Below are 13,238 nucleotides of genomic sequence, written 5' to 3' on the forward strand. Positions count from 1 at the left end.
TGCCTTGTGTTCGCTGTTGGGAGTTGGGAACACAGAGATGCCACAGACCACTGCAGGAAGAACCGGTGAGGGCAAGTGCAGCACGCCTGAGCTCCTCAGGGGTAAGAGGGGAGCGAGCGAGAACCCAGGAGAGAAATCAGAGCACCCAGAGTAGCGGCCGCACACCAGTTAGTGACGGGGAAGGTTCACTCAGGCCGGGTCGCAGCGAATGCCGAACAAGCAAGAATATACGCTAAAGGGGTCTGGAGACGGGGAAACGTGACTTATTGAATGCTGAACAAATCGCCAAGCAAGTAACGCGTTTTGAATACTGCAAAATGGGTCGAATAACCAAATATGAACTATTGAATACCGAACAAGTTGAAAAGCACTGAACAAGTTGAAAGCACTGAATATGTTTTGAATGCTGAATTAAAGAGAAGAATACGAGAATATCGCACAAATTAACTTGAAAGTGAAGTACATTTTAGAACGAGAGGAATTTAAAGAAACTGCATTTTTTGCAAGCAAAGTGAAAAGAGCGAGGATAAAAGCACTATTGGATAGTGTGAAAGCAAGGTGGTAACCAGGAGAAATACCACAAAGGAAAGTGTGCCAGGTTGGTAAAGGCAAGAAGCCAGTAAAGTGAAACAGATTTTTATATGGATTTACAGCACAGATGCAGAAAGGAGACCAGTGTTGTCAAGAAAACGATAAATTAACTATTGAAAAGTACCAAGGATTATCGGTTGCGTGACCAGTATTGGGTGGACCGTGTGGTCCGACAACTGCGCTTAGACTGAGGAAACCTTCCTTGGAGTAAACCAAGAAGAAATTAAGAGGCTGAGGAGGGTCAGCCTAAAGTTGTTCAAGCAATAGAAAGAGATGACAAACTAAATTTGATGAGACTGAATTGGAAGCTTAAAAGTACTGTGTTCTTTTTTTTATTAACACATTTTATTGGTTTTTCATCAAAACAATACAAAGACATACATTACACAAACTTGTAACTTTGCATACAGACGGTGAGGCAGCACGATCAGACATAGTATATATATATTCGGTGCTTCCATGCTAGTCTTATTCAAAGAATGACGGGACAGGATATTTCTCCCCGAAATGGTGAGTGGTTTATACATCATTATCGATTGGTACAGTCCATACGTACTTTACACAGTTTGTTCCCACTTTCCCCATATCTTCTCTGCCTTGCCCGGGCAGCCTCTTGCTTGATATACTCGGCGTTCCATTAAGATGCAGACGTCTACCTCCGATATCCATTGGTCATATTGGGGAGTGGATTCTGAACCTCATAGCTACGCAAGGTTTCTTTTGGCAATGTCTGTGGAGGTTGAGAGCAGGAGCTTTTCAAAGCGAGACATTTCCCCTTCCTCTGAGATTCCTAGGAGAAGTAGTTTAGGATCAATTGGGATTGTTCGGCACATGACGCTCGAAAGCCTCTCACCACATTTTCGCCAAAAGCGTTGTATTTTCATGCATTGCCATAGGATGTGGTAGAAGGTTCCTTCCTCTTGCTTGCAGCGCAGACATCTAGAGTAATTTATTTTACCCCATTTGTATAGTGCTGTTCGGGGGTAGTATATTCTATGAAGTATTTTCAGTTGTATAAGCCGAATTCTAGCAGAGATTGCAGAGTATCTAGGATACATCAGGGTCGAGATCCAGTCCTCAGGTAGTATCAGGCCCACATCTCTTTCCCATTTCAGGTTTAGGCTCGACAATTCCTTTGTGGCAAAAGAGGAGATAACATTGTACATGGTGGATGTAACCTTGGTTTTCACGCTATCTACCACTATATTCCTTTCGATGGGCGTACATTCCGCCATGTCTAACAGTTGGGCCCTTAGCTTGGTGAGTGCATGACATAGTTGGCCATAGTGGTAGTTCTCAGTGGTAGGGAGATTGTATGTGGACAAGATCTTGGCAAATTAAATTATTTGGTTGTTTGCATATATTTGCTGAATGTTTCGTATTCCAGCCTTTTCCCAGTTTGGCCACTTGGGGAGTTTACGGAGTCCTTCGAGGCAGGCATTATTCCAGATGGGCTGGACTGGGGTAATTTTGTTGTCCCATCTGATGTGTTTGTGTACCTCTCTACAGATTTGGGTTGTACGTGCTGTTATCGTGCCTTCGGGGGAGTGGCTCTTTGTGTCGTATAGGCTTTCGATTGGGGACATGTCGTGTCTTACTGCTATTTTGGCCCGTATTTGTGGGAGTTCTGTGTTACCATGTAGTATATCATTTACCGTCGCCATCTGGGTCGCCCAGTAATACATTTGGATATTCGGGTGTCCTATTCCCCCTTCCCATACTGAGCATTGGAGGGTCCTAAGAGATATCCTTGGATGTTTCCCAGCCCATAGTAATTTGCGTGTGATTCTGTCCATTTTGCAGAATTCTGCTGCTGGGATGTGGATGGGGGCATTTTGTAGGATGTACAAGAATCGAGGTAGGGCAAGCATTTTGAAGAGCACCACTCTGCCTAGTAGTGTTAACGGCAGTGCTTCCCAGTGGGTCACGTCTTGTGCGAATATTTTAACCAGCGGATATAGGTTTTGGGTGATGTACCTATCCAGTCTGTTTGTGATCTGGATGCCTAAGTGTCGAAACTGGTTGAGTTCGACTTGGAATGGGAAACCCTGTGGTGGTATGCAGTCTACACCTTTCACCGGGAAGAGCACTGATTTGGACCAGTTCACTCTTAGGCCGCTAAAGGCCCCGTAGTCTAACAGTATTTGTGTGACTATGGGACAGGAGGTTGTCGGGTCGCCTAGGTACACTAGAAGATCGTCTGCGTAGAGAAATACTTTATCTTCCCAACCCGAGTTCCATCGGAAACCAGTCCATGTCATTGTGTCTCTCAGGATGACTGCTAGTGGTTCAATGATCAGTGCGAATAGCATTGCTGAGAGCGGGCACCCCTGTCTGGTTCCCTTCCCCAATTGGATGTTACGAGAGGGCCACCCATTCACCCTCACTTCTGCCAGCGGGGTGTCGTAAAGAAGCTGGACCCACTTTATGAATGACTCACCAAACTTAATTTTTCTCATGATTGCCCACAGAGCCTCCCAGTAGACCGAGTCAAAGGCCCTTTCGAAGTCCATGGCTAGCAACGCAAGTGATTGTTGTATGGCGGGTGCTCTTTCCAGCGCTAAGTGCAGCCTGCGGATGCTCATCCTCGTGGATCTTTGAGGCATAAAGCCGCATTGGTCAGGATGTATCAGTGTTGTGATAACCGTTTGGAGTCTGTTAGCTAGTATTTTCGCTATTATTTTGGGTTAGCTGTTTATTAAGGATATGGGCCTGTAGGAGCTACATTCGTCCGGAGGCATGCCTTTTTTGGGGATCACTAGGATTGTGGCCTTGTGTAGGTCTGGTGGGAGCCTACCTATTTCTAGGGAGTATTCAAACATGTTAAGCAGGTGGGTAGATATATCTAGGTGTTTTATCTTTTTTCATAAGTCTAGTGGGAAACCGTTAGGCCCTGGAGTCTTGCCTGCTTGGAGTTGGGTAATGATTGCTGAAATTTCCTCCTCAGTTATTTTGGTATCTAACATGTTGGCTTGTTCTGTGGTGAGTGTGGGGAGATCGGCTCCATCTAGTATGGTTTTGGGCGCTATGATATTGGGGGGTTTGTAAAGCTTTTCGTAGAAATCAGCAAAACATTCTGCTATTGTTGCATCCGACGAGACCGCTTCTGCATTCGCATTCTTAACGCTTTTCACTTGTTGGTGACCTACATCACGTTTCTCCAACTATGCAAGCAGTTTAACAGCTTTTTCACCAGTTTCGTATAGTCGTGCTTTCATGGCACCATGTGCTTTTTTGGCACAGTCCAGCAATAGATTGTGGAGCTTCTTCTGGGCTAGTATCAGGGTTCTATTTGTCGTGGGAGTGTTGTTAGCAATATGTTCTGATTCCCTGATCATTACTTCCCTTTCGGCCTCTATGATCAGTTCACAGTGAGCATTTTTTTTTGCTGTTGTCCACAAGAGGATCTCGCCCCTTAGGACCGGTTTGTATGCCTCCCATAAAGTTCCAGGGTCATTGACCGAGCCTGTGTTAAGTTCAAAGTATTCGGCGGTGACTGTCTCCAACCTCTCCTGTAGGTCCGGGAACCACAGGTAGTAGGAGTTAAGCCGTCATGTGGGGGGGGGCCGCGGTCTTTCCATTTCAAGTTTAAGCAACAGTGGGGAGTGATCAGAGATTCCCCGTGGGAGGAAGGACGCGCCACATACTTTGTGAATGTTTTGATTTGGTAGGAAGAAATGTCTATTCTTGACATTGAAGCATGCACTCCTGAGTGGAAGGAGTATTCGCGTGTGCCACTGTGCAGATCCCGCCATGCATCTCGCAGTCCCAGTGCAGACGCAAAGGCGGCCAGTTTTGTGGTGGTGGCAGGGTTCCTTGCCCTCATATGTGTGCGATCTAGGGTGTTGTCCATTACTTCATTGAAGTCGCCGCCTATCACCCACATGTCGGACGGATTTGCGGCCAGGATTGGAGTAATGTCTGCTAGCAGAGCGTTTAGTAGAGATGGTGGCCAGTATATTGCCATTATCGCCAGGGTTTGGCTCCAGAGCATAGCCTGTATTTGTACATAACGTCCAGCTCTGTCCTGCGTTATTTGCGAGATCTCCAGTGGAAGTCTTTTATGAACCAATATTAGCACCCCTCTCGTCCCCATGGAGAAGCCCGCATGTATCGCCATGCGATAGTTGGATCTTTTGAATAGATTACAGATCGTTCCTGCAAGATGCGTTTCAGTTAGGAGCACTATGTCCGTTGAATGCCGGTTTATATATTGATATATATATTTAATGCTAGACCCCAGCCCATTCACATTCCAGGTCATCAGCTTTAGGTGTCTATTGGTTGAACCAGCGTCAGGTGTCATCAATTGTCTGGATCTTAGTTTTATGGGTGCGCTTCGTATGGCGTGAATGTTTCAAATTAGTTAGGATGTGGAATAGCTTATTGTTCATCCCGTTCGTCATGCTTATAGCGCCGCTGCATGCTGAGTATTGAATAAGAACTTTGCCCTCAACTCCCCGCTTGCTATACTCCAACCCCAACTGAAGCATCTGTCGTCCCAACGTGAACTTGTAAACAGTTAAACTTTAGCTCGCATAAGCCTGCTCTGTGCTAACTGGGTTTGCAGTTTGCGTGTAGAGTCTGGAGCTTGGCGGTATAGCACCCTCGTTTGATGCTATGAGTTTGTTACCTTGTCAGGGGGGGGGGGGGACTGCTAGTTCGGCCGCCAGCCATAGTATTCTTTGTGATTTATGTTCCGTTCGGAGTGCAGGCTCTTTTATATTTCGCGCACTGTGGTTCCATTAATGAAGTGCTGTTGAAGCTACTTCATTCATTTCCCTGTTGCAGCATTCTGTCTTGCTGCTGTTGTGGAGGCTCTATGTCCGGTGGTCTCTCAGGATGTGGTCTGTTGCGTTCTCCTCTCCTCTTTCCCTCAGTGCTCCAATCGCCTTCTATATGCCTTTCGGCCCAGCTCCATGCTTCCTTGGGGTCTGTGAAGTGCACGGATGTGCCTTTATGAAATATTTTGAGTTGGGCAGGGAAAATGAGTCCGTATTTGACTCCCATTGTTTGCAGGCGCTTTTTGAGGGGATCAAAGGATTGGAGCGCTTTCTGAACTTCTCTGGTGAAATCTGGGAAGAAGGCGATCTTAGATCCGTTTTACGTGACAGTTCCCTTCGATCCGGCCAGTTGTAGCACAGTATCTCTGTCTCTAGAATTTAGGAATCTTGCTATGACTGTGCGCAGTGGCACGCGTGGTGTGACTACCAGTCGGGATGCGGTGAGCCTGCTCGATGAAGAAAAACCTGGAAAAGGACTCCGCTTTATATATGTTCGACAGCCATTTTTCAAGAAATAGTTCCATACATGCCTTTTCTGCCTTCTCGGGGAGACTGAGTATGCGGATGTTATTGCGTCTGGATCTGCCTTCACTGTCGTCCACTCCTGCTTCCAGGATTTTGATGCGTTCTAGCATACCAGACATGTGGCGATTGACCCCTCGTAGGTTATCTTCATTCTCCGAGATGCGTGCTTCGGCCTCTCCAGTACAGGAGGCTAGCTTTTGTAGATCGTGTCGGAGCAAAGACACATCAGCGCCAATACTGTCCATCTTCTTCTCCATTGATGTTCTGGAGCTGGCTATGGCACTCATCACGTCCCTGAGGGAGATGTCATCTACAGAATAGTCGGTTTCCGTTGGTGTCGACCGCTCCGGAGAGCGAGCCATTGGTGTAGTTGCATTTTGCTCTATTCTGCTTTGGTGGAGGTTTTCCTGGGCTTGCCTTTCCCCATTTTGTCCACTTGTTATTACAGCGACAGAGAATTGTGTTCTGGGTGGAGGTGGGGGTAGAGATAGAGCTGATAGGGCAGTATTTCCCGGAGCGTTGGGAATGACATACACTGGGTCCCCGCGCGGCGTGGGCGGCAATCGCGCGGGGCCGTGCAGGATGATTCCCCCCTGTTACTCCGCTGCCACCTATTGTCAGGGGTGCCCACCGAACACAAGGCCCCGTAGGTTTCCACCTGTTGGGTATGTGCACCTTCTTTTGTTTTGTTTATCGTGCTCACCCTGCTCGGCTCACGGGTGCTGCGCTGATTCTTTTCCCCCCTTTTTGGGGCTGTAGACTGGCATCTGTGGTGGTTTGTTGCTTATGACACCAGGCACATTGGGCCATATGATTCGCGTGTGGAGACATGTCAATATGCACACAGTGGACGTGGGGTTTCTCCGTGCACCCCACTGCAGAGGCGTAGCAGCATCGGTTGCTGTGGTGTGTTTACTTTCTGAGTAGCAACAGTTCATTTAGGGTAAGAACATGCGTCTGCATGTGCAATCTCTATGTTTGGCGTGCTTCGGTTGAGTTAGACGGCCGCTGAGGCTTTTCTGGTAGTGCTATGGGAAGCATTAGTTGGTCCTTTTAGCACTTCTGCACACCAGCGGCGTACGTTCTTTATTTTTTCACCCTGGGTTCCACAGTGGCCGCTGATGATCTTCGTTAAGTGCGGTGGGGCTGTAGTGAGCAGTATCATGTAGGGGAATTGGGCAGAGCTTCACCCTCTCCGCCGCCACCACCTCACTCCCCGTTTCTCTCTCTCCTTACCGCTACTTCTTGTCCTTCGTGTGCAGGCAGGTGGGTGCACAGTCACCCGATTATGGGACCAGCAGGCACTCTACGCTGAGTGGAGCGCCCGCGACCCCGCCGCGGTTCCTGGTGGCTCTTCTAGCACTGCAGGTCTGTTCTGTGGGCGGGTCATGGCAGCGCTCTCCCCCCACGAGCCGCCGCGGAGGCAGAGACGGCCGGGCGGTTTGCACTCCCCAGAACATAGGGCCTTGACTTGGGCTTGGAGCGCCCGTCGACAGGGCCACTCCACTCCTCACTGCTGCCGTGTAGCGGAGGGGGGGACCACACGCACCCGTCCGGTCTCGTGGGCGGGAGTCGGCGGCAACGACCCGGCAGCACCCTCGCCCACACCAGCTCAGAGTCCGCACACGACTCGCCGCCCTCCGTCTCGCTGCTGATGTAGTTCTTTCCCTCAGGCTGGCACTCACGGAGACGCGCGGCGCCCTCCGCTCAGAGCCCACACACGGCGGCCATCTTTATTGTCTTACGCAGAGTGGGGCCCGCTGCTTTCGAATGCTGTAGCCGGGGATTTCCGCACCAACTCTGGTCCGTTGTCAGACTGGTCGATGCAGCAGTTTCTCTTGCGTTGCTGAAGCAGTTTTGGCCCTACTATATTTCTGTTTTCAGCAGGATGCTTGTAGGATCTGGCCGGTGGCACGGGAGTGATGCAAGATCACGTCCGCATCGTATGCCTGTTGGCCACGCCCCCCTAAAGAACTGTGTTGAACTTGGGGAAGAGAATCCCGAGGTCATTTTGTGGAACTGTGTTGAACTTGAGGAAGGGAACACAGACCATTTTGTGGAACTGTGTTGGACTTGGGGAAGAGAGTCAAAAGCAAGCCAGGAGCAGGAAGAAGCTGGGAACTTTAACTTGAACACAGTTACTTTGGTTGCTGACATCCCTACCCATTGTTTAGCTTTAGTTGTGAGGGCAAGTATAGATTTTGGAAACAGTCTTAAGTTTAACTTACTGACTTGGACCATCCTTAGTTTATATAGGTAGGGACATCTCACCTTAGTATAGGGCAAGTAAGGCCTTACACCACCCTAACATTTAAGTTAATAAAGATATTTAGTTTGAGCTTTGAATAATCTGTTGTCTGTGTCTTGCTTCATGATGCCTTCACAAATCCCAAGTGCAGGAGGTCAATCAATGCAGCGAAGTAGCCCAGGTGGGAGCTGGGCAGTCCACAGGGTGGTACTGGGACACCTCAGAAGGCTTCCACGGGCAGGATCCTCGAGCAGGGGTTGTGACTGGTTGTTCTCACTGGTCTAGGAGTTGAACCACTGATGATGGCCATCAGGAGATCAGACAAAGGAGCAGGTTTTCACCAGGATGGTTTCTGGAGGCAAAGCTGGTTGGCTTCAAAGACAATTCATGGGTTGTCAATGGGATGCTGCTCTTCAAAGAGGTCTTGACACAAACAACGACCTTGAATGGCTGCAGGCTCCCAAGTTTGAGCTGGAGCCACCCCTGAGCCCAAAATTGGAAAGGACCAGAACCATTCAAATTGGCAGGGATGGTCTAATCATAGACAGCCCACGGACATCACATCTGCCCGGAAACAGATATACTCTGACCAGGATATGGACTGGGACCAGACAATCCAAACCCACAAACACATACCACTGCTTTGTTTGGGAAAACCAAGGCCTTGTCCAGGAAAGGGCTTATTATATATAGCATATTCAGCCCTAAGGGGGCAGGAAACAAGAAACCTGGCCAAAGGACATTGCAAAATCTGAGCATGTGAGAAAAAATACAGTAGACAAATAACCACTGCCATCAGCTCATTCTGGACACATCATGCAAGTAATCAAAGTACTAAAAACAAAAGAGAAAGGGATACAACGCACCCCTACCACACCTCACTACTGGGTGATGTGTACTGTGTAAAACAAACAAGCAATTCCATAATGGGGACTGTCACAGTTTACTGATAATCATAGGGGCTGATCAGTGTCCCCGCAAATAGATGAGCTATGCAAGTTAAGTAAAGCAAAACGACTTCACTTACCTTTAAAAGTCAGAACAGGTTCAAAACAAAAGCTAACAGTTGAGGGGTTCCATAGATGTTCATGGGGGGAAAGGAGCAAAAAAGAAATCTTTTCTTACACCGGGGAAGCAAGATGACTGGTGGAATGCAACCAGGGACCAGACGAAGATCTTGCAAAACACCTGGAAATGAGGCACAGAGGATTCTGCTATAAGGACCACTATGTCCCTGTAGACCTGGAGTGACACGTGGTTATGGTCTGTCCTACTGATACAAGGACGACCTCTGGCCAATCAAACGGTACCCATACCTTGCAAAAACGGGGATCAGGAGGTCCTCCAATTGTAAAACCAGGTAGAGCTGGAGGTGGAGAGTCAGACGGTGGTGGTAGAGGATGCGGTGATGTTAGTACCCCCCCTTCTGAAAGATTTAACCTAGAGACAGAACAACTCTTCTTCTCAAAGTGGAAGGATTGGGCCCAAAGGAAAGGAAAAGTCATCACACCATTCTTCACAACTGTAGACCAAATGTTTGTCTGGAAATGCCATGTTGACTGGTCAGCAGAGGAGAGGCCATTTTACCTGGGGAGGACCTTGTGATTTTGTAGAGGAAGCACTATAATGCATCTTGCTCAGCATCCCAAGGATGGGCAAACAAAACCATGTATGAGCCGCTCATCAGGAATTATCTCAAGAGGGGAAGGGCTCACTGTAGGGCAGAATCCTCAGGCTCACCAGATCATTCCTAGTATTGTGTGCTTGGCCAGCAAACGCACAGGGGAAAGGCTATTGTAATGAGAAAGTCAAAAACTGCTGGGCAGAATATCCACTAGGATGCAAGTCCACTGCCAGCAGGAGTCAAGAGAACTAGAACAAAGTTTCAGCAGAAGGAAGAGATTTGAGTGTGCTACTTGCAGTAAGAACTGTAGACCTCAGGTTCCCACGGGCCTGCCAACCATCGACTAGTCCCCGTCTTGTTACCTGGCAAAGACACAGGATGGATGACTTGGCAGGCCTCTAAGAAAGCTGCAGAGGCATGTACTGTCTGCCGAGGATATCCAAGATTGTGAATGCATGCATAGGAGCTTTTGCCCACAGGGCTGTCTGCAAGCTAGTCACACAGGTGGGGAACAGTGGTTTGCATTGGCTGTTCTCAATTGACAGCTGGCCAGTCAGCTAAGAGCAATCGAGAAATGGCATGCTTCAGTCCCAACCCTGCAAGACTATAAATCGGGCGGGCAGATTAGAACAGGTGTGTAAGTGAAGAGTTGAGTGCGTAGTAGGTACAGGATTGAGAATGGCGGTGTAGAAGGTGAAGAGAGACAGCAGAGAGACGCAGGTGAAGGGGAGAGACATCGGGTAGGAGGAGGAAGCGAAGGAAAGGAAAGGAGTGAGTGGACAGGAGAAAGAGCAGAGAAGTTAACCGAGGGATTAGAGAAAGGGGGAATAGGAGGTTATAATATTAAGCGCGACAAGATGGGGAAGCAAGAAAATAGCGAGGTGGAGAGTGTAAAATGCAGAGTAGAGGAAGTGGAGAGAGTGAAGTGCAAAGGAAAGGATATGAAGAGAGAAGAAACAAGGGAGAGCTTGAAGGGAGAAGAGTGAAGGAAGGGAAAGAAGGAGTGAGGAGCAAAGAAGATCCAAGATAGGCAGTGGCAGAGCGGTTATAAGGGAGAAGACAGTGAGCGGAATGATAGAATGCGTTAGAGCGAGGAGGAGGTGGTAAATGAAACAAAACAGCAGAGTACAGTGAGAGAGAGCAAGAGAATATAAGGGAGGAGGAGAGGAAGGGCAACGGAAGAGAAGGAAGGCAAGGAGGAGAAAGGAAGTAACTAGGGAAATGTAGAGGATAAGAGGGGTTGGAAGAGACCAAAAGAGGTTAAAGCGGGAGAGAGATAATAGATGTTCGGTCCTTTAAAGGATCACCAAGAGGTGGAGAGAATAATTGTTTATGTAAGAATTAAATATAAAATACTCACGGCAGATTTTGCACTCCACAGGAAGTTCAGTGTATTTCGCCCTACACTGTGGACAGAAATAACCCCCTAATGTAAGACCTGGTTCATTATTGTTGTCCAATTGCCTAGTAAAAATAAAACAAAACAGTTTTTACTAAATACTGCAATAAAAAACTAGCAAACATTTTAAGCATTAACTGATGCCAGGCAACCAAAACAAAGATGGTACTAGGAAATATCGGAGCAAAATGTCTAAATAAGGTGTGCATCCATCTGATACTCCAGTGAGTAGTCCCCAAAACAGATTGCTACAAATGATTGAAAACCTTCCCAGAATAACAAGTTACTTACAACTGGTAACTTTCGCTCGACTGGATGTTCCTCCAATGTATTCCACATCATTGACACGTAATGTCCATTGCTGTGCTACTTCGGAAATTTTTCGGCAGAGGGCGTCCTGCGTCAATGGCGTTGGGTCGATGCCCCTCGAAGGCCTCCGTCGAGGGTGACGTCAGCGGATGTTATAAATAGGACGCACGGCACCGTAGCCTTAGTTTATGTTTCTTCCTCAATAACATGTGACCTGCTCGTACATGTTAGGGAGAATTCTCTGTTTAGGCTGAATTTCCCTACCTAGTGAGTCCCCCAGCAGCTTTGCTGGATTTCTGGGGTTTCTTTTTTTCTCCTGCCAAGAGTGAGACTCTTTTACCCTCACTCTTGGACATATTGAAGTGTGTTTTCTTGGTTAAACCTTGTGTTGAATGGGCTATGGGGTCTTTTACTCCATAGGGCCTCATGTATTTTTGTGATGTGGGTTACACAGCACCCTCTGTGCCGTGACCCAGGGGTGTCCTAGGGACTCCCCAACATAGACTCCATACCCTGGGACTGACTACTGTCTCCCAGGGCATGTAAAGTCACCAAAGACTTTGCTAGTCTTGAATCCTGAACAGAACCAGTACAAACCATCATATTGTGGACGTACTGGCTGGGGCAATTCAATTGCCCCAGGGTCTGTTAGTCGAGGGGGCACGTCTCCGTCCCCCCCTGATCGAGTTTTGGCTGGTGGCAGTGGAAACTACTCTTTATATTCGACCGCGAATATTTCCCTATGGGATTTCCCATTGTTTTAGGCTAACACATTTAATTATTTATTTACGGTAGCCTTAAACATACCGCCGGTTTATATATTTATTATTATAACTCCGGTTGGGACTTTTTGCCAAAACTTGATTCTAAAATGGCGTTGGCGTTCGCCTCTGTAACTCTGACCCAAAGTGGAGCCCTTTGTTCCACTTTTGGCGGGCTTCTCCACAGAAGCCCTCCAAAGTGGTGCCACTCTGTCTGGGGTACTTAGGAGGGGTGGAGGGGGATTTAGGCACCCTGGACTGAGTTACCTTGGTAACTCAAGTCGCACTCCGTCCTGATTGGCCCAAGTGGTGAGCCGGCCGGCTCACCACTTAGCATGTTTGAGTGACAGCTAGGCTGGGTGAATGGGGGTTTGCTGCATAAAAGCAGGGCTTTGGGGACTGGAACTTCAGAAGTCGCCACAGGACCAAGAATCCGACGAGGGAAGAGCTGAGCCGACCTGCTTCGACGACACCACCCGGTGGAGCCCTGCTGAACCGTCTCACCACTTTTCCCGACGACCGAGGAGAACTCTTAACAGAGTGACTCCTTCCCTTGACTGGTGGGGACAACCAGTTTTTCGCCTTCTTTTCGTTTCTCGAGGTATCTCGTGGCCGCCTTGCCAGTGCCAAGCACCCCGGCAACCGGAACCCCACCACCTTTTACCCCAACCACGAAAGTCGGTACAACCCTTTAACCGGAGGACTCCGCGGCTGGTTTCTTCCCGGGCAGTGCAACGACCTTCTTCTTCTGCTCTTCAGCGAGAACTTCTTCTCCCCTGACCGACGTCGAGCCTTGCTGCCACTGCCTGGAACAACTGCCACCGCTGGAGGATCCTTTCCACTTAAGGTACCGTGTTCCGCCTGGCTTCCCTTGCCACCGACTGTACGGGGTAGATTTAGCCCCCGGCTTTCGAACCTGGGAGTGCCTGGGACACCCTGGCTAAACTTTTTAAGCCACTCTAAACTCTTTCTAACTCTTTGCAAGACTTTGAATCCT

The 13,238-nt window shown here is 48.4% G+C and overlaps 1 protein-coding gene across 3 annotated transcripts in view; it reads right to left on the bottom strand.

Annotated features, from left to right (window-relative positions):
• The window catches only part of LOC138511696 (general transcription factor IIH subunit 2), a 1,250,606-nt gene that overhangs the window by 293,410 nt on the left and 943,958 nt on the right, over nt 1-13,238 (bottom strand). For all 3 annotated transcript variants that reach the window (XM_069627529.1, XM_069627530.1, XM_069627531.1), the window contains exon 13: nt 11,133-11,236. In XM_069627529.1, the coding sequence (XP_069483630.1) occupies nt 11,133-11,236 (104 nt within the window). The remainder of the gene's footprint in view (nt 1-11,132; nt 11,237-13,238) is intronic.

Source organism: Ambystoma mexicanum, chromosome 6p (genome assembly GCF_040938575.1).
Source record: "Ambystoma mexicanum isolate Mex_15411 chromosome 6p, UKY_AmexF1_1, whole genome shotgun sequence".
Taxonomy (NCBI): domain Eukaryota; kingdom Metazoa; phylum Chordata; class Amphibia; order Caudata; family Ambystomatidae; genus Ambystoma; species Ambystoma mexicanum.